At 42.3% G+C, this 24,845-nt stretch overlaps 1 protein-coding gene across 2 annotated transcripts in view; it reads left to right on the top strand.

Annotated features, from left to right (window-relative positions):
* pik3r4 (phosphoinositide-3-kinase, regulatory subunit 4) overlaps positions 1–24,276 on the top strand; it is a 110,152-nt gene extending 85,876 nt beyond the window's left edge. The window contains exons 14-20 of one of the 2 annotated variants that reach the window (XM_070880549.1): positions 2,702–2,728; positions 4,242–4,453; positions 4,730–4,861; positions 12,268–12,368; positions 14,677–14,765; positions 19,554–19,674; positions 23,379–24,276. In XM_070880549.1, coding sequence (XP_070736650.1) covers positions 2,702–2,728; positions 4,242–4,453; positions 4,730–4,861; positions 12,268–12,368; positions 14,677–14,765; positions 19,554–19,674; positions 23,379–23,549 — 853 coding nt within the window. In that variant the 3' untranslated portion in view covers positions 23,550–24,276. The remainder of the gene's footprint in view (positions 1–2,701; positions 2,729–4,241; positions 4,454–4,729; positions 4,862–12,267; positions 12,369–14,676; positions 14,766–19,553; positions 19,675–23,378) is intronic. The other variant, XM_070880550.1, reaches the window with a different exon arrangement.
* Positions 24,277–24,845: the final 569 nt, after the last annotated feature.

The raw sequence follows: 24,845 nt of genomic DNA, 5'->3' as shown, positions 1-24,845 counted from the left end.
CCCTGGACAGTCCCACCATGTCCATTTCCACGTCTATCTGTCTGTCAGCAGACCAGCTTTGCCGACTAACCCTCCAGAGAGATGGCATACGGGATTCGACCCCAGAACTGCGTTGCTGCACACTACTAGTCCCAGGAGCCTCAGAGATCTCGAAGCCCGGAAATGTAGCGTCATCCTCGGACGAGGTGTTTGCCAGTGGTAAGAGGTGTAGACTGCATCTGCACCCTCGCGGAGTCAGTTGCACAGTCAATTCCTCAAATTCCACCTCCTCCACATGGTGGGCTCAAAATTGGCCCACCTATTTTTTCGGAGCACTCACCAGAGATGCGGCGATTTTGTGGTCTGAAAATGGCGCCAAAAAGCTGTCTCCTGATTCTGGCCGCTCTGTGGCCTCTCCCATGGCTAGGCGCGCGGCGTGTTCTGTTGATTGGGGGCGGAGCTAGGGTCCTGCGCGAAAAACAGTGCTGGCAGCTCTCCGCATGCGCATTGGAGGTTTCGCGGAGTAGCTCCTGCCCCCAGCCTCTGTGCGTGCTGCCGCCCCCATCCCAGGCCGAGTGGCCTCACGATGCCCGCCGGGCTAGAACTACGTTCGCTGGAATAGTCTGTCAGAGTGAGTCAGTGAAATACCCAGTGGAAGTAGAGGTTCCATTTCTCTTTTGGCAAGTTGGCAGTTTATCTTAGAAGTCATTTTCTGCTTGGATGTCGGTGGCCTGTGCTCTCCTCCCCGTTGTCCCGCACCTACCCCCGGCCGAGTGACCTCCCGCACCAGCCGGCCAGCTGATTTTCCCGGGCTGAGTTTTGATAGGAATTATTTTTTATTTTTTATTTCCTCTTGAATGTTGTTGTGCTTTGTTTAGTGCTTTGCAAGGTCCTCTCCGCTTCCCTTCCCGCCCCTATCTCTGGCCGAATGGTCTCAGATGTACCTACCTGCGCTGATTTCTTAACTCTTCGCAAGGGTTTTCTGTGCAGCCACAAGTGGCCACATATGCTGGCCTAAGTTAGTTTGGAGCAACTATTAGCTGTCCAAAGTGACCTAAATGGCCAAAACGAGCGTAGGTGGCTGGTAACGCCCCCTTTTGGGGAAAAAAAACGAAACTAAAAAAAATCCTAACTAACTCACTTACACTGGTGCAAATTGAATGTGCAAAATGGGGATTTTTAAGATACTCTAGAAAAATCAAGTTGCTCCCTTTTTTTTTGGAGCAACTCCTGGCCAATTTTGAGCCTGTTGGCCTGACGTGGACGGTGGTTCCCAGGTATTCGGCACCTCCGACTGGTCATCTGGAAGTAGAAAGCAACAGCAGCAGGGGACGGGCAGGGTTACATGAGGAAAGTCACATAGCACAGGCTCATTTGAAGGACCGCTGCGACTCCGTTATATCTAGTCCAGAGACACTGCATCACATTGCTCCAATCCACCCCAGGGAGTGTGCAGGACCTAAGTGGGGGTCAGCGCCCCCAGTGACAGCTGCCCAACCCGAGATGTCGATGAGGTCTGCCACTTGCTTCTCCAGGTCTATAAGTGGCAGGGTCTGAGGTGGACTGTCGCCTGTCCGCACCCATTCGTGGCGGTTGTGTGGCTTCTTTGCCTGCAAAAATTTAAATGGGAATGGTTACCACAGGGTCCATCTGCTCTCATGGCATACAGACTTATACTGTACTGTCTGAATGTAATGCTATCCTCTGTTTAACGGCCTTTTAATACAGTCCTCTGTTTAATGGCCTTGGAAGTTGCACATGGTTCATCAGGAGGACATCGAAGTCTGGAAACATCTTGAGATCTCAGAAAGCAATTTTAATAATGTGTAAAGATCATGGCAAATAGGGTGCCACACTAAGCCTACCTATGTGTCATGCATTTTAGGAGGCAACCCACAGAGTGCTCAGAGACAGCAGCAGCATGAGAACGAATCGTGTGTCAGATTTACAATTTAAGTAATAAATGAATAAAAATTGTACTTGCTCTAACGACTCTCAAAAGATCATTGAACTTTTTCCGGTCTTTATTACTGTATCTGAGGCAGAGACCTCCTCAGCTATCTCCCTCCAGATCCTGTTTAAAAATCGTTGGCATGTGGTCTAGATCCACCCTTCCTGTGGAGTTCCTGCCATCTCTTCTCCACAGCCCCCCACAAGAGCTTTGTTAGTCTCCTGTGTGAATCTTCGCTCATGCGGCCCACTATCCTCCTCCATCATGAAAATTGAATAATAAAATGGCTGATTTAGCCCCGGGTATACTGCACATGCGCGCGGTGGCCGCGCCCTGCATTGGTGGTTGCGCTTGAACAGCAGCCCAGAAACAAGTGGTGGGGGGGGGGGTGTGGGGGGAGGAATTGCGCATGCGCAGTAGAGCCAATTTTTTTTTTCGACTCCAGCACACAAATTCTATTGTGCAACGCCGGAGTTAGTGCTAACGCCCATCGTGAACTTTCATTTGGCGAAAGTTGCACGTTCTAACGCAAACCCAGCGCTAAAATTTTGATTTCGCCACAACTTGCGCCTGGAAACGGGCAAAATCGCAAAAAGCTGAAAATCCAGATTCTTATCAAAATAGTGTGAAAGTACTGAAGGTAAAATGAGTACCAGCCTATGGTATTTCACAGGCGCCTGGAACTACCAAAATAAGGAAGTTTGAGGTGCTGGTGGTACAAGTTCTGGTGGATAATGTTTCTATGGTGATTTATTATCTTTTTCTCCACAGAAAGGAAGACCATTACACCTGTAACATGTATGCCAGATTTTGAATTGCTAGGTTTTTATACACTGATTTAATACTGATATTTTTGAATCCTGACTTCAGCATGGTTAACCCCTCAGTTCTGCTTATGCATATCTTTGTGCACTTTTATCAGGGAGCTAATTTTCTTCAGTCGTGCATTGCTTAAATAACTGCATTACAATAGGACACAAAGGTTCCTTGCTTAACATGTTAACAGCTGTGTAAAACTAGGACACCAGAGAAAGAAATGGACCCTCATGATATACCTTTGTGAAAATTTGATTCATTTAACACAAAATGCTCCTGCTTTAAAAAAAATCCTTCATTTATAGTTATAATTATCCTATAACCCATTAGATGTGCACATTAACTCAACATTGTATGTAGCCCTGTGATTTCTAAGGGAAACTGCCAATTCTTGTTCTGACGAAGAGTCGTCGACCTGAAACGTTAACTCTGTTTCTCTCCCCACAGATGCTGCCTGACCTGCTGAGCATTTCCAGCATTTTCTGTTTTTTATTGCCAATTCTTAGGCCCCTTTTATAAGTAGATGTACATAATTATGGATTTAACCTGCACTGTTTCCTGTTATTTGTGCAGATTAATGGCCTTTTTAAATATTTATTTTGAATGCAGGCACACTTTAATGAGAAAACAACTTTCATTAATGTTTACTGATCCCATCCAACTCTTTAAATATTTCCTGCAGCTTTGTTAACAGCACAACAGCTAACTCTGTTGGGCAACTTCATTGTTACTAAAATGCATTTCTTCTCTTGCATTGTTCTATTTTCTTATTCATAATTCTGTACAGCTTGCATGTAGTGTGCATTTAACAATTGAATATTAAAGTAGCTTTCTTTGTTCTGAGTTGCAAGTTGAATATGGCACTTAAGAGAATGTGCTTGGGCTCTTACTGTACCTTTGTGCACTTGATTAATTTAGGAATGCTAGAACTGGATGAATAATTTGTCTTTCATTTGTCTTTCATCAACATTTTTTTAAATTACCTCAAATTGTTTTCTTTTGATTTAAAGTTATGGTTGTGTTAGTTTAACTTTTTATAATTGCATTACTGAGAATAGCAATAGTACACGTGTATCATTTCCATGAACTAAAATTATACATTCATAGCTGTGCTTAAATTCATGTCCTTGCTGGAAAGATAAATTGGAATTAACATATGATGCAATATAATTATCTGGCAACCACTGTAAATGTAAGCTCGATAAAATTGTTATCCTGTATCCAGAGTTTGAATTTGTGCTGACGTTGATTCTGCTATGCTAACTGCTCCCAATTTTGAAAGTGGGACCTAGCATTGAAGGATAAGCATTTGTGTAATTTATAAACACGTGTATGATCTCCATATCAGACGAGACAGTTCTGGTTCAAAAAACAATTTCATTACAAAATCAGAGATCTTGGTAAGTATTAAAGGTATGTTACGTAGCATTGACCATAAGTAACTAACCATTGCATTCATGTTTTCACAAACCTATTTCTGTTCTTGTTTTCCAAGAGCTTTGGACCAGAAAGAAGATGGCTGTGTGGTGGACATTCATCATTTTAATGCAGGTGCTCAGTCTGTTTTAGCGTATGCAACTGTAAATGGTTCTTTAGTCGGCTGGGACCTGAGGTCATCGACAAACGCCTGGACATTAAAGCATGATTTGAGACTTGGACTTATAACTTCCTTTGCTGTAGATATACATCAATGCTGGCTATGTATAGGTAAATATTATTTCCCAAGTCTATTTGACAAGTTTCTACTGCTTTTGTTATGTAATATAGTGTGTTTCAGGAAAATAAATCTGTTAGCAAAATGTAATTAAACAATGCAAACTGCTAAAACTTTGTAGCTAAATTTTATTCGGCTTATTTTGCAGTCAAACACAAATACTTATCAGAAATTGTATTTTTGGAGTAAGCGATAATCTCTAGGGTTTAAAGTGGAGATCTTTGTATGGTTTGCTGTATTTATTTTTGTAATTGGTTTCTTTTATAAAGGTACAAGTAATGGCACTATGGCTTGTTGGGATATGAGATTTCAGCTACCCATTTCAAGTCATTGTCACCCAGCCAGAGCTCGCATTCGACGTCTGCTTATGCATCCCCTCTGCCAGTCATGGGTCATTGCAGGTAAAATCAATGCATCATTCAGGTTACTTGTGGTTTATTAGTTTTGGTCCACCCCACCCCCTCCCAATTTTTATTTAATTTCATTTTAATGTTTAATACATTTTAGAGTGTAACCTATACATTGCTGTCCATACATAGGCATATAGGGCTAGTTTCCTCGTTTTTGCATGCTTAACGCCCACTTAATGTCCATTTTACTACTGAAATGACGTATAACGCCCGTATATTGGCCATTTAGCCACAAAATGGAAACTTATCGGCGAGCGTTACTTTCCCCATGTGCGAAACGCTGGGAAAAAAATAATACCGCCCACCCACTTTTTTTGAACAGAATCATCAGAATGGGCGAAATCAACCCCCATAAAATCACCCAGCATTCGTTTCCACGTGGAATTAACGCCAAGATTCAATAATACCACCCGCCCACTTTTTTTTTGTTGTAAAGATCACATTTGCCGAAACTAGTGGCCATGAGATCGACAGCGTCACTTTCACCACCTCGCACACGTCACCCACAATATCGCTCGCCCCAAAAAAAGCGCCCAGAAAAAGTGGAACTAACCAGAATTAATCACAGCGTTATGGACGTCATGTTCTACAATACATGTCTCATCCTTTAAAAGGCTGCTGTGCTTCAACCTCGGGAGTTCGGATGTACTCTGGAGGTCGTTGGATTTGATGTGAACATCTCCACAAACATCTTGACCATACTGTGACCGATTGGAATTTAATAGGTGTCTTCGTCGGGACATTCATTGCCTGTGACCAATTGGTGGAAGAGAGAGCTATTGCAATGGGACCTGTCCTTTCTCACCCTCTCGACGACCAATTACATGCTGCAGACTCGAGATGGCAGAAGGTATGCTCCACAGCATTATGTGCCCAATGTAAGACGTGCCAGACTGATGAGGAGGACCAGACGTTGCCCCCCCCCTGCAAGTACATGGAGAAGCCGTCGTAGCTCAACTTGCCCGACACCACCTGCCTTCGGAGACTGCACTTCCACAAAGAGGTTATCACCCAGCAAAGAATGATTAAGAAAGGGAAGGTAGACTATGAAAGTAAATTAGCACAAAATATAAAAACAGATAGCAAGAGTTTCTATAGGTATATAAAAAGGAAAAGGGTGGCTAAAGTAAATGTTGGTCCCTTGGAGGACGAGACCGGGGAATTAGTAATGAGGAACATGGAGATGGCAGAAACTCATTACATATTTTGTATCAGTCTTTACGGTAAAGGACACTAACAATATTCCGACAGTGAATAGTCTAGGGGCTATGGGGGGGGCGGGGGGAGGAACTTAACACAACACAAACACAATCACTAAGGAGGTGATACTCAGTAAGATAAAGGGACTAAATCCCAAGATAAATCCCCTGGACCTGATGGCTTGCATCCTAGGGTCTTAAGAGAAGTAGTGGCAGGGATGTGGATTTACCAAACTTCCCTGGATTCTGGGGAGGTCCCAGCAGATTGGAAAACTGCAAATGTAATGCCTCTATTTAAAAAAGGAGGCAGACAAAAAGCAGGAAACTATAGACCAGTTATCAATGGTTGGGAAAATGTTGGAGTCCATTATTAAAGAAGCAGTAGCAGGACATTTGGAAAAGCAAAATTCGGTCAGGCAGTCATCATGGGTTTATGAAGGGGAAGTCATGTTTGACAAATTTGCTGGAGTTCTTTGAAGATGTAAAGAACAGGGTTGATAAAGGGGTACCAGTGGATGTATTTGGACTTCCAGAAGGCATTTGACAAGGTGCCACATAAAAGGTTATTGCACAAGACAAATGTTCACTGGGTTGGGGATAATATATTAGCATGGATAGAAGATTGGCTAACTAACAAAAACAGAGAGTCGGGATAAATGATTAATTCTCTGGTTGGCAACCAGTAACTAGTGGGGTGCCGCAGGGATCAGTGCTGGGACCCCAACTATTTACAATCTATATAAGCAACTTGGAAGAAGGGACTGAGTGTAACGTAGCCAAGTTTGCTGACGATACAAAGATGGGAGGAAAAGCAATGTGTGAGGAGGACACACAAAATCTGCAAAAGGACAAAGACAGGCTAAGTGAGTGGGCAAAAATTTGGCAGATGGAGTATAATGTTGGAAAGTGTGATGTCATGCACCGTGGCAGAAAAAAATCAAAGAGCAAGTTATTATTTAAATGGAGAAAGATTGCAAAGTGCTGCAGTACAGTGGGACTTGGAGGTACTTGTGCATGAAACACAAAAGGATAGTATGCAGGTACGGCAATTGATCAGGAAGGTCAATTGTATCTTGGACTTTATTGCAAAGGGGATGGAATACAAAAGCAGGGAAGTCTTGCTACTGCTATATAAGGTATTGGTGAGTGCACACCTGGAATACTGCGTGCAGTTTTGGTTTCCATATTTACGAAAGGATATACTTGCTTTGGAGGCAGTTCAGAGAAGGTTTACTCGGTTGATTCCGGGGATGAGGGGGTTGACTTATGAGGAAAGGTTGAGAAGGTTGGGCCTCTACTCATTGGAATTCAGGAGAATGAGAGGTGATCTTATCGAAACGTTTAAGATTATGAGGGGGCTTGACAAGGTGGATGCAGACAGGATGTTTCCACTGATGAGGGAGACTAGAACTAGAGGGCATGATCTTAGAATAAGGGGCTGCTCATTTAAGAACATAAGAATTAGGAACAGGAGTAGGCCATCTAGCCCCTCGAGCCTGCTTCGCCATTCAACAAGATCATGGCTGATCTGGCTGTGGACTCAGCTTCACTTACCCGCCCGCTCCCCGTAACCCTTAATTCCCTTATTGGTTAAAAATCTATCTATCTGTGACTTGAATACATTCAATGAGCTAGCCTCAACTGCTTCCTTGGACAGAGAATTCCACAGATTCACAACCCTCTGGGAGAAGAAATTCCTTCTCAACTCGGTTTTAAATTGGCTCCCCCGTATTTTGAGGCTGTGCCCCCTAGTTCTAGTCTCTCCGACCAGTGGAAACAACCTCTCTGCCTCTATCTTGTCTATCCCTTTCATTATTTTAAATGTTTCTATAAGATCAACCCTCATCCTTCTGAACTCCAACGAGTAAAGACCCAGTCTACTCAGTCTATCATCATAAGGTAACCCCCTCATCTCCGGAATCAGCCTAGTGAATCGTCTCTGTACCCCCTCCAAAGCCAATATATCCTTCCTTAAGTAAGGTGACCAAAACTGCACGCAGTACTCCAGGTGCGGCCTCACCAATACCCTGTACAGTTGCAGCAGGACCTCCCTGCTTTTGTACTCCATCCCTTTCGCAATGAAGACCAACATTCCATTCGCCTTCCTGATTACCTGCTGCACCTGCAAACTAACTTTTTGGGATTCATGCACAAGGAGCTAATGTCAGCTGTGGCTCAGTGGGTAGCACTTTCATCTCTGAGTCAGAAGGTTGTGGGTTCATGTCCCACTCCCATCCAAAAAAAGCAAGGGAATTATCCCGTGTGTCCTGACCAATATTTATCGGGGGGGCACGGTTTAATGTTTTTCTGTTAACTCCTAAAAGAGTTTCATGCACAAGGACCCCCAGGTTCCTCTGCACCTCAGCATGTTGTAATTTCTCCCCATTCAAATAATATTCCCTTTTACTGTTTTTTTTTTTCCCTAAGGTGGATGACCTCACACATGCCGACATTGTATTCCATCTGCCAAACCCTTAGCCCATTCGCTTAACCTATCTAAATCTCTTTGCAGCCTCTCTGTGTCTTCTACACAACCCGCTTTCCCACTAATCTTTGTGTCATCTGCAAATTTTGTTACACTACACTCTGTCCCCTCTTCCAGGTCATCTATGTATATTGTAAACAGTTGTGGTCCCAGTACCGATCCCTGTGGCACACCACTAACCACCGATTTCCAACCCGAAAAGGACCCATTAATCCCGACTCTCTGCTTTCTGTTCGCCAGCCAATTCTCTATCCATGCTAATACATTTCCTCTGACTCCGCGTACCTCTATTTTCTGCAGTAACCTTTTGTGTGGCACCTTATCGAATGCCTTTTGGAAATCTAAATACACCACATCCATCGGTACACCTCTATCCACCATGCTCGTTATATCCTCAAAGAATTCCAGTAAATTAGTTAAACATGATTTCCCCTTCATGAATCCATGCTGCGTCTGCTTGATTGCACTATTCCTATCTCGATGTCCCGCTATTTCTTCCTTAATAGTTTCAAGCATTTTCCCCACTACAGATGTTAAACTAACCGGCCTATAGTTACCTGCCTTTTGTCTGCCCCCTTTTTTAAACAGAGGCGTTACATTAGCTGCTTTGCAATCTGATGGTACCTCCCCAGAGTCCAGAGAATTTTGGTAGATTATAACGAATGCATCTGCTATAATTTCCGCCATCTCTTTTAATACCCTGGGATGCATTTCATCAGGACCAGGGGGACTTGTCTACCTTGAGTCCCATTAGCCTGTCCAGCACTACCCCCCTAGTGATAGTGATTGTCTCACATGTGACCAGCAATTTTTGGCATGGTTTTTGTGTCTTCCACTGTGAAGACCGAAGCAAAATAATTGTTTAAAATAGATATGAGGAGAAATTTCGTCTGAGTTTGTAAATATGTGGAACTCGCTGCCTCAGAGAGCTGTGGAACCTGGGACATTGACTAAATTTAAGACAGAAATAGACAGTTTCTTAAATGATAAGGGATTAAGGGGAGCGGGCGGGGAAGTGGAGCTGAGTCCATGATAAGGTCAGCCATGATCATCTTAAATGACGGAGTAGGCTCGAGGGGCCGTATGGCCTACACCTGCTCCTATTTCTTATGTTTTTATGTTATGTTCTTATGTAGCCCAGCTCATAAGGGGAGATCTGCAGCCTGCCAGCACCATCAGTACTGCACTGTCTGTTGAAGTCAAAGTCACCGCGGCACTGTCGTTCTACACGTCGGGTTCCTTTCAGGCCTCAGCTGGTGACATTTGCGGTCTGTCTCAGCATGCCACACATTGCTGCATTAAACAGGTCACTGAAGCCCGGTACGCACGCAGGAGGGACGTGATCAGCTTCTCTATGACCAGGGAGGCACAGAGTGAGAGGGCTCTCGGATTCTCCAGAATTGCAAACTTCCCCAAGGTGCAAGGAGCAATAGGCTGTACGCACATCGCGATACGGGCACCTTTTCAGGATGTAGAAGTTTTCAGGAACCGCAAGGGATTCCACTCCCTGAATGTCCAACTCGTTGTCGACCACCAGCAAGTTAGAATGGCAGTGAATGCTAAATTTCCAGACAGCATCCATGATACTCACATCCTGTGTGAGAGCAGTATATCTGACTTGTTTAACAATCAGCCACAAGGTCAATGCTGAATGCTTGGTGACAAAGGATATGACCTCGCCACCTGGCTGATGACCACCCCTGCGTGACACCCACACCGAAGCCAAGAGGCGATACAACAAGAGCCACAGAGCCACTCGCAATATCGTGGAGAAAACCATTGGAGTGCTTAAGCAGTGCTTTAGATGCATGGACCACTCAGGAGACGAGCTCCAATACCACCCTGAGCAGGTAGCTCAATTTGTGGTGGTGTGCTCCATGCTGCACAACTTGGCTATCAGAAGGGGACAAGAATTGCCTGATGAGTCTGACAGTCCACCTCACCAGAGAGAGGAAGAGGAGGACGAGGAGGCGGATGCTGACATCAGCCCACACAATCAGGCTGACGCTGAAGCCATGCCTCCTCCCCCCTGTAAATCGCATGAAAGGGCTCATGGTAGCATGATAGCTGCAAGAGCTTTATGTCAGGAGCCCATCAATGAGCGCTTTGTCTGAAAGAACGTTGGTGGTATTTACAAGGCTGACACGCTGCTGGGTGTGCAGGTCATACATCAATGATGGGCATTACCTTGGTGACAGTCAAAGTTTAAATTGATTGAAGTTAAGTGTAATTTTACCCTTTGATAAGAAATTATCAGCATGTAACGGTGCAGCAATCTGAGCCAATGCGCAACAATGTTTTGTTAAATAAAAAACATTTAAACTGAACAGTTGTCGGAAGTCATCACTATTTCTGGTTTTAAAAAAAACAACCCTTCCCAAGCCCTCCCCCCCCACCTTCTCCTCCCTACCTCTACCCCTTCCCCTCCTGACTCCAAGCCGTCTGGCTGAGCAACACCTCAGATGATGCTTCATTGGGACGGGGGGGGATGACAACCGAACCGCTGCTTGGACGGATACGGGAGAGGACGGTCCCGAGGTGGGAACGTGATCCGAGCCAGAAGCAAGATGTTGCAGCACCTTGGGGTGCAGTGCCGTGCTCTGGGACCACTGGGAGCCCTCTGCGACCAGTGTTTCTGGCTACCAGCTCCAGGGCCTTCACCATCCCTTCCATGATATATATTGTTTATTGGTCAAAAACTCGGTGCCAACTATGTCTTGGTGCTTAGTAGGCTTTTTGCTGCTGGTGAATCTCCCTCGTGCCTCCCACAACAGCCACACACGCCTTCAGTCCCTCTCGGCTCCCTCTCTCTCTGTCTCCTCTTCTGCGCATGTCATGATGGCCCTTGACCTTCTAAATCACGGGAACTAGCATTGCCATGCTGTTGCTAAGGACAGCGACATTTTACGGCAGAAGGTCAGCGAGATTTATCACTACCACCCATTTCATATTGCTCGCGGTAATGCCCAATTTCAAAAATGGAGACCAGGTGTGTGAAACTGAGTTATTTCTTGCAGTGAAGAAGCGAGGATTGCTCTCATTTCCCATTTGTGCTCCAAGCAGGAAATCTAGTGTGTTTTCAAGGTAGTAACAATTGAAGCATATCGGACCAGGAAAAGGAAAATTTCTCTTCCTCTGCAGCTCTATTTAGGTCTTCTAGACTCAGGTGTTAAAATATGCATAATCAAATTCCAATGATAACACCCCTTTACCATCCTCTCTCTCTTTCCCCTCCCGGCCCGACCTCCACCAGCACCTCTCCACAGGACCAAGACACATATCAGAACACTTAGCAGAGTGGAAAACAGGAGGTGTAATCTCACATTAAGCTCTCATAGCACCATGTATTGGAGCTACAATGCACTCTGTCATCTGACGAAAACAGTAATATTACCATTGTTTCCTCTTTTCCCCAATTAAATTCTGTGGTTCAAATAATATCCACTCACAATTAATTGGGAAAAATTTTAAATTAACATTTGGAATCCACTTGCTTGTCTTGTGGCCAGTTGAAAAATTCAGAACATTATTCATTGAATGGCGGTGCAGGCTAGAAGGACCGAATGACCTACTCCTGCACCTATTTTCTATGTTTCTATGTTTCTATTTGGAAGGCATTTAATTTATACTGTGTCATTGTAAATATGGGAACCTAGCATGCTGAAAAGTGGTCATCACACTTTCTTCTCATTTATTTTGACATTCCTGTTCAGCTGTCCAAGGAAATAATGAAGTTTCAATGTGGGACATGGAAACTGGAGACAGGCGATTCACCCTTTGGGCCAGCAGTGCCCCACCTCTCTCTGAAATGCAGGTTTGTGGCTATAACTTCAAAGCTTAAGAATACTTCTAGTTCAGGTTAATTCTTCTTTCTGCCTCCTGCATAGTAGATTGATTTCTCAACCATTTGTTAATGTCGAGGTTAAGGACAAAAGTACTACTCCCTGCCCTTGCAGTCGAGGTAAAGTGCTCGTTCCTGTATCCTCCTCTACCATAACTTAGCTAAGTTTAAAAAAATATATATGTTCTTTATAGGAGCTTCTGGCTCGAAGGAGGTATTGTAAGTTTATTCCTTCTTCCCTCTGGAAATGCAACATCACCTCCACATAGAAGAACTTTATAAGAGGAGTGCTCTAGATTGAACTCCATTCAGCCCTTTATGCAATATATCCATAACTTTGCAGCTGGAATATGTCTGTCCATGGTGTGTACACATTGAAAAACTTGACAAAAAAAGTTACAATTGAGCATTGCTGAAAAAATTGGAGTTTGTCTACTACTATGTGAATATTGCCACTTCCCTCCAGTGATCGATGTCCATGTTCCAGTTAAAGGCAAATGTTATAACAATAGTAACATGTTGCATTTATATAGTGCCTTAAGCATGGAAAAATACCCCAAAGTGCTTCACAGATGCATAATCAAAAGTATGTGCAGCGCAAAAGAAGAAGTGTTAGGAGGAAAAGATGGGTTTTAAGTAGAGTCTTAAAGCAGGAGAGGGAATTGAAGAAGCAGAGTGGTTTAGGGAGTGAATTTCAGAGCGTGGTGTCTAGGCGGCAGAAGGAAAAGCTACCAATGTTGGGGCAAAAGTGTGGGGGGTGCACAAAAGGCCAAAGTCAGAGCAACGGAGGGTTCAGCGTTTGGGGGCTGGAGGAAGTTAGATAGGTAAGGCCATGAAAAGATTTAAGTTCAAGGATGGAAACTTTAAATTTGAGATGATAGGAAATTGGGAGCCAATCTAGGTTAGTGAGGACAGGGATGATGGGCGAGTGCGATAAAATATGGGTAGCAGAGTTTTGGATGAGCTCCGGTTTATAGAGGATGAGAGGCTGACCAGGAGAACATTAGAATAGTCAAGTATGGAGATGACAGAGGTATGCATAAGTATTTCAGCAGCAGATGTACTGAGGTAGAAGTGGAGGCAGGTGATTTTAGTGGTTGAAGTAGGTGGTCTTTATGATGGAGAAGATATGAGGTTGGATGCTCCGATCAGGGTAGAATGGGATGCTGAAATTGCAAACAATCTAGTTCAATCTGAGGCAGTGGCCAAGGAGTGGCATGGAGTCATTGGCAAGGGTGCAGAATTTGCAGCAGGGAGTCCGTAGACGACGACTTTGGTCCTTCGAATGTTTAATTGGAGGAAATTGCGGCTTATTCAAGATGGATGACAGCACATAGGCAGTGGAGCCATTGAGAGAGGTATGAAGAGGTAGATTTGAGTGAATACTGATTCTTGTGGATGGTAGCCCCATATCTGCAGATTATGTCAACAAAGGGCATCATGTAGATCAAGAAAAAGAAGGAACCTTCATGGACTCCAGAATTAACAATCTGGAACAGAAGCCTTTGTTGGTGATTCTCTGACTTTGGTAGGTAAAAGTGGAACCAAGCCAAGGAAGTCCCACTGAGTTGGACGCAGAGGAGAGATGTTGGAGGATGATGCTGCGATTGACTGTGAAAGGCTGCAGAGAGGACGAGGAGGCATAATGCACTATGATCACAATCACCAAGAATGTTGTTTTTGACTTTGGGGCTGTTTTTTGTGCTGTGGCAAGGATAGAAACTTGATTGAAAAAATTCAAAGGGGAATTGATAGATGGGCATGAATTTGCAAGGTGACAGCATGTTCAAGGATTTTGGAGAGGAAAGGGAAGTTGGGATGAGGCCCATTGGAAGAAGGGAGAGGTTGAGGATATTTTTTTAAGGAAGGGGATGGTGATAATTTTGTACGGTAGGAGTATAGTGCCTAAGGGGAGGGAACCATTTAGAATATCAGCTAGCATGTGGGCCAGGAAGGGTAGGTCAGTAGTCTAGTGAGAATCAAGAGAGCAGGAGGTGGGTTTCATGGATGAGATAACCTCGGAGAGGCCATGGGGAAGATGAGAAAGACATTTTTGACTGGTGTAAAATTGGTTCAATTATCTGCCCACCCACTAGCTTTGCTTTTGGTCTCAATTCCCGCAATGCCATGGTAGATCAACTAGTATTTATTTAATTATAGATGACATTACTATATTTGTTTATAAGAGAGGCTGGATTATTGCCTTGTAGTTGGTGAGCTGAGCAAGTTGAAGGTCTGTATTTTATTAATATATATGTATTCTTTTTGTTTCAATGTTTAGCCTTCAGCACATAGTGTTCATGGAATATACTGCAGCCCAGCTGATGGAAATCCTCTGCTACTGACTGCTGGGTCAGACATGAGGATAAGGTGATGTACTTTGGGTAGTTATTGAATAGAATTGGAATGAAAGGGAGAGTTTATTTGGTATTACCTAAAATAGCATGTTTTTTGTATTTCAAGTGGCTAACGGTATATGCCCACATATATCTAGCATCATCCATACTGCATGAAATGAAGGTGCTACTTATATTTGTTCCTGTAATTCTAAGCTACGATAATATTTCTGCTTTTCTACATGGGGACCACTATAGCAGAGTGTGTAAAATTTGTATTTTTATTGGAAGTCAGATATTTTACTTGGAATAGCTTTATGAATTCCTTGAGAGATTTTGTGTTTTTTTTTTAATAGATTTTCTGTGTTTGGCGAATGGAACACTGAGTTTACATAAAATTACTGGAATGGCAAAGCTACAAACATTTCCTATGGTGCAAACTATTGTGGGGGGTTAAAAAAAAACATTTCTAACATGTAGTTTGCATCCAAGCCCTGCCCACATCAGTCATCTTTGTGGGGCCTGCTTTAATGCTTTTCTAGTTGCAAATATCCTCAACAAATCTGTTTCTTTCCTTCAATGACCATTGTAATATGTTTTACCAGTTTCCTCTTTTCATTCTGATTACACCTTCAAGAGCATCTGCTGTATTTTTATGTTTTCATTTTCTCCATTTTAAACCTTCTAGAAGTTCTCCTGTTGCTATTTTAAGCTTAATATTTAATTAAATCTACATTTTAATGTTTAACCCTCCACTTGTATATATTTCCATCTTCTCAAGACTTGCATACACAAATTTTGTACTTATTAATCTTCAACATTCAACCCCTTTAAACATAACTGCAAAAAATTATTTCAGTACTTCAGTAGGAAGAATTGACAACCCTAAAGAGAAGGCACAAGCAACATGACTGATTTAAATGAGGTCCGAGACAGCCTAAAAGCTAAAAACAAAAGAAAATCTGGAAAGGATGGTATTTATTCTAGGGCATTAAGAAGAACGAGGAATTAGATTTGTGATGTGTTAGTATGAAGGAATTGAATGCTGAGTTTTGCATTCTTGTTAGTTTTGAAGAAAGATAAAGTGGAACCCATTTTCAAATTGGAACGGGCAGCTACAGATGCATCAGCCTCACATAGCTGTAAATAATAGAACTAATTATTAAGTGTACCTGTATTTTAACCTGATGACTAACAGCCACACGGATTCAAGACTGGCCATCTTCATTGACTTTTTTTGAGCATGTGATATTCCCAGTGAAACCCCACCTGGGAATGGATAAGAAATTGGCTGAATATTGGGAAGCAATGGGTACTGTACTTTTTGGAGGGGTGGGTGGGTGTGTGAGTACTGAGCGGATGCCTCCAGGATCAAATTTGGGATTTCTCTGTTTTTAATTTATAATAATTATTTGATTTCAGAAGGTCAATACAAATTATTTAAATCTCCAAAAGCTAACCCACTGGAATGGAGGAAGGGTGGTTGTTGAATCTGAGGATGCAAAATGAGTTGGGTAAAATATGCAGAACAGTGGCAGGTGAAATGTAATGTAAAGTGCTACATATGGTGAATGTACATACTCCAGTAATTCTGTCTCAATAGCTAAAGTTAGTAACAATAAAGAGATCTAGAAATGTTAGAGCAGAGAGGATGTTTCCACTGATGGGGGAGACTAGAACTAGAGGGCATGCTCTTAGAATAAGGGGCCGCCCATTTAAAACAGAGATGAGGAGAAATTTCTTAGGTTTGTAAATCTGTGGAATTCGCTGCCTCAGAGAGCTGTGGAAGCTGGGACATTGAATAAATTTAAGACAGAAATAGACAGTTTCTTAAACGATAAGAGAATAAGGAGTTATGGGGAGCGGGTGGGGAAGTGGAGCTGAGTCCATGATCAGATCAGCCATGACCTTATTGAATGGCGGAGCAGGCTCGAGGGGCCGTATGGCCTACTCCTGTTCCTATTTCTTATGTCCTTATTAATAAACTCTGTGTTTAACATTTACAACCACTGCAGAGCAACAATCAACAGAGAAAATAGAATGCTGAACTACATAACCAAAACAGTAGAGTACAATTCAAGGAAGTCATACTTAAACTGTACTGCTTTGGTCAGATTACGTTTTGAGCACTGTGTCCATTTCTGGTCATTGAAGCACGAAGGAGACATCCAAACCCTGGAGATAATTCATAGAAAAGCCACAAAGTTGGTCCCTAGCACTACGTGATGAGGAAAGACTGCAGAAACATGAAACTAGATATTACCTCAGAGATGGGGCAGGGTGGGGGTACTATTGAGGTCGGGAAACCCGGAAGTACGAGTTTCCCAAACGTTCTGCAGTTTTTTACATTTTTTCTGTAGATATCCAGCCTTCAGCCAGCCTGCTGCACAAGGCCGCATCCGAGCTGGGCTGAGAGCAGTTAGGTCTTGTGGTGAGGGAGATCATGGGGGATCGGGAGCGGCCGGGTTTGGTGGTGAGGGGGTTTAATTATGGGGGGGTGGGGACAGATTTTGGTTGGGGCGGGGGTGTTGCTGATCATGGTCGGGATGGTCTGATTGCGGCGTGAGGTGCAGTTTATTGGTAAGCTTGTTGGGTCTGGAGGAAACATTCCTGCTCCTCCTGGCCCACAAGTAGTGCTGTAAAGGTGCTTGCCTTATGGTTTGAGCCCTTCTCGCCTCCTTTCACTTGTCAGGTTTCCTGAGGCCAGGGAAACCCAGCCAACTGATTAACAATAGAATCACTGTTACAATGAAGGCACTCAGCCTCAGTAAAATATTTAAATGACCATTCAGCCTCCTGTGAGTGGATTGGTCACCCGCCCTTCATCCCACCTCCGTTAAAACTAGAATTGAGTAGGTTCGAGGAGAGTTGGGTTCCTTTTTTAGGTTTTTAGATTTTCAACCTTCCATCCGAACCAAATCCAACAATTTTGGGGGGTTAAAATCCACCTCCTTGGCCTTTTTAACCTCGAAAGGAAGTCATTGAGAGATTTCATAGACTTGTATAAGATTAATGGCTGTATAGAAATCTGGAACACTGCTTCACATTAGACCATGACAGTAGGACAAGAGGGCAGTACAGGTTCAAACTAGCAAAAGGCCTATTTAGGTGTGCAAAGGAGGGACTTCATCATACAGGGTAGCATCGGCAAAAATCATAGCATTATTTAAAAAACAACTGGATGGTGTGAGTTGGGGCACTGCTGTTGGTAATTTCTGGATAAATGAGCTAGGATACACCAAATACCTTTGACAAGTTGCTGCACCATTTACGCATAAATAACAGTGAGCGCTGTTAGTTTGACAGCAAAATCTGGCCCATTACCTCCATCGTTCTCAATTTCCAGTGCACTGTCTTGCTCATCTGCCTCATCCTGTAAATGAACTATTTTGAGTACTGCATTAAATCTTTTTCCAAATAGTTGTCAGATTTGTCCTTTAATGCCAGCAGCTGGTTATATATTAAAATCTACAACAGCTTGTGAGAATTTCTTCTTTATAAACATGTGATCAGACCTGATGGCAGATTAGGCACGTTGCTTATGTAGTATGTAAAATTAAGCATAGCAAATAATTGATGCTAACACATCTGCAACACTATACTGATCATCTCTGTCCAGAGTGGAGAGAATCTCTGAACTTTACTATTTTCCAGAATTACACAAAGTTTAAAATGCTAGTTTGCCCTGATGAGTACCTCAATATTAAATTTTGCAACCTTAGAGGGTTTTTTGTTTATTAACCTTTTCCCCAATTTTGACCCTTCACCTCCTTGAAGTCGTTGACTTTTTTCCATGGTACAGTTCTGTAAACATTGATTGTGTTCTTGTATCAAATAGTAATTCTTTGTGTGCACCTAGACTGGGTGGGGGAGGGGAGTGAAATTGCTCTTGGGCAATAACTAATTGGCAGCCCGTTTTGCACCGTGTGCGATTTTCTTTTCCACTGACTTCAATGCTACAACTATTAAGACCAATTTCACCCCCCTGGGTGTCCGTAGACTATCTGATCACAGGTGAATCAGAACTTCGTCTGATCAGATCATGTCCTCACCTGATGACCATACATACACATTTACAGCAGGAGTTACTGGAAAGCAGCCAGTAGTGAGATTTCTGGCAAATTTTCTCTCTCCAACAAAGAACACTGACTTCAGTTGGAGTGCCTTCATTGCTGCCTCGCGGAGTTCAGCTAATTCAGTAAGCTAGCTCAGTGGGTAGCACTCTTGTCGCTGAGTCAGAAGGTTGTGGGTTTGAGTCCTACTCCAGAGACTTGAGCACAAAATCCTGGCAGACACTCCAGTACAGTACAAAGGGAGTGCTGCATTGCCAGAGGTGGCATATTTCGAATGAGACGTTAAACCGAGGCCCCGTCCTGCCCTCGCCCAGCTGGATGTAAATGTACCCACGGCACTATTTTGAAAAGAGATGGGGAGTTCTCTGCAATTTCCTGGCCAATATCTATCCTTCAACTAACCTCACTAAAACAGATTATTTGATCATTATCACATTGCGGGTGTCTGGGAACTTGCTGTGCTCAAATTGGCTGCTGCATTTCCTACATTACAACAGTGATTACACTTCAAAAGGGCTTCATTGGCTGTCAAGCGCTTTGAGGTGTCCTGAAGTTGTGAAAGACTCTGAAATGTGTTGTTCCTTTTCTCCCTCCTGCCCTCCCTCGGGTACCAACTGAGACATCAGGAGAGCTGCTTTTATAGAAAACACCTTACAAAGACCAATTTTGTCACTGTTGTTCTGCAACTAGTATTTTTCACAAACCATAATTGTGTTACATTTAAATTAACTACAGTTCTGTGCCCACAGGTTCTGGGATCTAGCATACCCAGAGAGATCATATATTGTAGCAGGAGGTGCAAATGATGCTTTGCATTGTCCATCTGTCTCGTATTACAGAAAGATAATTGAAGGAACTGAGGTTGTGCAGGTAGGTTTCGCTGAACATTGCCATCTCTCAAAAATGTTAATTGGCGATTCGTACACTTCAATAGCAGTATACAAAAGTAGTTTCAATGCAGAATATTGACTGTAATTCACAACACAAAGACCAACCAAGCAGCTAACTAAACCTAACCTTATTAAATGTTCCCGAAGAACTTTAGTGAAAGCTCTGGCCTCTGCATGTACATTGGCCCATAATTTGCGGTTGTAATGACGGCGAAACTATCTGTGAAACTGACAGCAACTTCTGGCGTCCACACATGTGCAGTTAAATGCGGAAATCCAGAAGTTGCTGTCGGTGATTTCCTGCTCCTCCACAGGGTGCGCTGTTAAAAGTTCCCACAGAAAGCAATCTTTAGAAATCACTTAAATTGATGTGAACTTCCCCTTTTGCGCTGTAATTAAAAAAAAAAACAAGAAAGTTAAGCCTTGTTAATTGAGGTGTAACTGGGTTTTTAACGGTGTACTAAGTCATAGCTACTGCTGAACAACCTTTCTGGCCCTGAAAAACGAATTTTATATTCGTGAAATGTCAAATTTTTCCATTATGATAAAATTCCATAGGATTTTAATATAAATATATATATTTTTAAAGTTTGTATGATATTTCAGCTTCTACCTTAATCTCGTGTATGTCCTAATCTTTATTTTGCTCTCTATAAAATTGATATAAAGTGTAGGATAATCAGTGCATTTTACTTCCTGATTTGCTGTCTAAGAATTCTTCAATGTGACTGGCTACTTAACCTGTTTGATGGCATCACTGCTGGATGCCAGAGATACCCTAGAGTTGGTGCCAGAATGAAATTAATGTCTTGGCCATTATCCAGCAAGACAATTTTGTTTTAAGCAGAAAATGCTGGAAATACTCATCAGGTCAGGCAACATCTGTGGAGAAACAGACATCAGTCAGTTCACATCTTGAGACCTCAGGACAGGAAGATATTGCATATGAGCAGCATTTAAAAAGGACAAGGGAAAGGGGGAAGGGAAAAGAAAAACACACAAGAAAATAAATAGAATCACCTATGAAGTGATTGGATGGAGAACAGCAGATGGTTAAATGGCAGAAGTGATATTAGCAGGAGGCATAATGAGGGAAATCAAAGGAAATGAAATACATTTTGTAGCAGTTTGAAACTGTATGAGTGGCTGGCAAAGCCATTTCAGGGTGCAGTCAAAGAGTTAACCACTATGTGGGACTGGAGTTACATAGAGACCAGATTGGGTAAGGATGGCTGATTTTCTTCCCGAAAGGACATTTGTGAACCAGTTACATTTTTACGACAATCCGACAGCTTCATATCACTTTTACTCTTGCCAGATTTTTATTCCAGAGTTTTTAGATTTATTTTTACTGAATTCCAATTCATAAACTGCCATGGTAGGATTTGAACTCGCATTCTCTGGATTACTAGTCCAGTAATATGCACACGACACAGAGTGTGTGTGAATAGCTTAAGGGGGGGGGATAGGAAGAAAGGGAAGCATGAAAAACTGGCATGGCAGAGCAGGCACCACTGGTCTAGGATTCGGGTGGAAGAAAATAAAGGTCAGCACCAAGGGTGCAAACGTCCCTAGCAGTAGTGGTTTGATGGCGGAGGGGATGGGGTGGGGAGGAGACACCCAGCATCAACCCACTCCTTCACCCATGCCACACCCATGAGAAAAATAAAACTTTGTTTCAAGGGATTCCATTTTCCACAAATGACTGGTTCCATTATGGAAAGGTGCAATGGTTTGCAGAATAAACTTTTGCTGTTGTTTTTTTATGTTGATGGGCCAATAATTTTTTTTTATTCGTTTATGGGATGTGGGCATTGCTGGCAAGGCCAGCATTTATTGCCCATCCCTAATTGCCCTTGAGAAGGTGGTGATGAGCCACCGCCTTGAACCGCTGCAGTCCTTTAGTTAAGGTACTCCCACGGTGCTGCTAGGGAGGGAATTCCAGGATTTTGACCCAGCGAATATATATTTCCAAGTCAGGATGGTGTGTAACTTGGAGGGGAACTTGAAGCTGACGGTGTTCCCATGTGCCTGCTGCCCTTGTCCTTCTGGGTGATAGAGGTCATGGATTTGAGAGGTGCTGTTGAAGAAACCTTGGTGAGTTGCTGCAATGTATCATGTAGATGGTACACACTACAGACACGGTGCGCTGGTGGTGGAGGGAGTGAATGTTTAAGGTGGTGGATGGGGTGCCAATCAAGCTGCTTTGTTCTGGATGGTGTCGAGCTTAATTGTTGATGGAGCTGCACTCATCCAGGTAAGTGGAGAGTATTCCACCACACTCCTGACTTGTGCCTTGTAAATGGTGGAAAGGCTTTGGGGAGTCAGGAGGTGAGATACGTGCCACAGAATACCCAGCCTCTGACCCACTCTTGTTGCCGCAGTATTTATGTGGCTGGTCCAGTTAAGTTTCTCATCAATGGTGACACCCAAGATTTTGATGGTGGGCGATTCGGCGATGGTAATGCTGTTGAATATCAAAGGGAGGTGGTTAGACTCTTGCTTGTTGGGAGATAGTTATTGCTAACATATATCCAGGAAAAGATCAAATGTAAATCTCATGTTTTTTACTTTAAGCCCAAACCGAGAGAGGATGGAGCCAATTCTTGATTCCATTTAATTTGGTTTAAAATCAAGACTTGTGAAACAGAGTTTAGAAATGCACAAAGGATGCACTGGAGAGTGATGAGATGTGCCTTTCTGTCCTCATTTTTGCAAGGAGAGACTTTGAATGGAGGTCAGAACCTTTTCCACAAGGAGAGAGTGAAAATGGGCAATTAAAAATGACATTGATGAAATAAGTTGTAAGTGACATGCGTTCTGAAGAAGTGCCTCTCTACCTGAAAAGTTAAACAATATTTTCTCTCTTTAGATGTTGACAGACATGCCATTTCCAGTATTTTCTGTTTTTATTTTCTGTGCTCCTTGGCTCAGTGGTAACTCAATTATTTCTGTGTCAGAAGATTGTGGGTTCACGACCCACTCCAGAGACCTGAGCACTTAATCTAGGCTGACACTAAGTGCAGTACCAAGGGAGTGCTGCACTGTCAGAGGCGCAGTTTCTCGGATGAGAAATTAAACCGAAGACCCAATTTTCTCTCAGATTGTCATAAAAGATCCCATAACACTATTTTGAAGATAAGCAGAGAAGCTCTCCTGATGTCCTGGCCAACATTTATTCCTTGGCTGCCTTGTTTCTCTGCATTACAACAGTGATTACACTTCATAAGTGTTTCATTAGTTGTGAAGGACTTTGAGACATCCTAAGATCATGAAAGGCACTGAGTTCTTTATTTCTTTCCACGATGCAGTATATTTTAAATTGTAACTGCTCAAGTTTGAAATTCTTGTACACGTTGACAAGTTTATGCCAAATTCCCTTTTCAAGAGGTATGTACTTTAAAAAAAAAATGCAGGCTAACATGTGAATACCTGTGTAATAAAACATTTAAATAATAGTGGAACTGACTTGTCACTTGTGTGTTTTTTTTGCTTCATGACCCTTTGTAGTAGTTTATTTGTGCAATAGCTAATTGATAACATTTGAAAAATGTTGGTCGATATAAAGTGGGCTAACTCTACCCTTTTATAGAATTAGTGTTTCTAAACAACTAAAAGGACAATTTAATCTTTACATTTTTCAGAGTTTCAGTTAAATGAAAACATCTATTTATGTTTTGAAAGGAAATTCACAGCAAGCAGAAAGTTGGATCATCAGAGGATGTACCCCGCAGAGGTCCAGAATCTCTCCCAGTTGGGCACCATGACATTATCACAGATCTTGCTGCTTTCCAAACCACCCAGGGTTTTATTGTAACTGCTTCACGAGATGGGATTGTAAAAGTATGGAAGTAGCAGTTACATAAAGAAAAGAAAAATAACTGAAGTAAATTGTTTTAAAAAAAAATCTATAACTGTAATGCACTTGTTTACAGGCTGGGACAGATTATATACTGATGTATTTTTGTTCTGTTCATGCAAAAAAAAAAGTATATCATGAATGTGTTTTTATTTTTGTGGTAAACAGTATCTTCCCATTTTCAGATAGTTAAACCTGACTACCCTAATGAGCTTGCAACTGTTTTTAAAAAAAAAAAAAATGAGCTCACACAAATATTAACCGGAGAGCCTGTGTGACTTCACTATCCAAAATAGGTGTAACTAATTGCAGATTATAAACCTGGAATATAGTCTCTTCACTCTGCATGTGTGTAAATAATTCATTCTGGGTCTGTGAATTTTGTTATAACAATGTTATCTGAATAATACCTTTAAAGTCATTCACAATCACTACAAGTCCAAATAATTCCATTGTGAATTATTCAGGAGCACTTTGGTATTTAAAGGAGAATATAACTTTGAGTAAATTATATTAGTAAATAGTTATTTTTAAGAGTACCTCCATGGATTTAACTTATTGTTTTAACCTACAAAAATGTCTGCTATGAATTCCTGTAATTGCCCATATGGTGATATAGGAAGATGTCCTTGCAGCAATTATGCTCAGAATCATTAAAAGTACTGTATTTGGTGCTTCCAACATTTTTTTTCAGTCTCCACAGAGCATTAGTAAATACTGGGGGGGGGGGGGGGGGTGCAGGTGGAGGTAAACTGAGTCAGCCTTTATGAATGGACTTTGATAACAGTGATGCTGAGCAAATGCACTGCAAGGGGACTTCCTTTACCCTGTGTCACTCCAGGTTGTGGAGCATAAAATGGGCAAATACAGTGCTTCTCTGGATATATGCAGATATTTAAATCAGTTAAACTCAAGACCTGTGGAGGTAGTCCTTGGCTGAGTACTTGCTTAAAGAGTTGATTGTTTAATAGTGCACACAAATTGGTTCAGTGGATTAAATACAAGTTTAACTGAATCTAAAGAAAAATGACTTTGAAAAATAATCTTGCCCTAGAATGCAGTTTATTGGAGCATTTTTAAAGTAGTTGTTTTTTTTTGTAAATGCTTTTAGTTTATTCCTATGAGAAGATAATTGGCTTTGTTACGGTCTCCTGAATTGCCAGATGCCAATTAATCACTATTAACACAATTAGTTTTTTTTAATGGTCTTGAGAAAGACAAAGATATTGGCACTTTCAAATGCAAAAAAAGTGGGTGTGCATGCAGCCATCAGTGAGATATATCCGTTAATA

The sequence above is a fragment of the Pristiophorus japonicus genome, chromosome 5 (assembly GCF_044704955.1).
Source record: "Pristiophorus japonicus isolate sPriJap1 chromosome 5, sPriJap1.hap1, whole genome shotgun sequence".
Classification (NCBI taxonomy): domain Eukaryota; kingdom Metazoa; phylum Chordata; class Chondrichthyes; family Pristiophoridae; genus Pristiophorus; species Pristiophorus japonicus.
The sequence above is the reverse complement of the archived record's forward strand: the minus strand, read 5'-3'. Positions and strand labels throughout refer to the sequence as shown.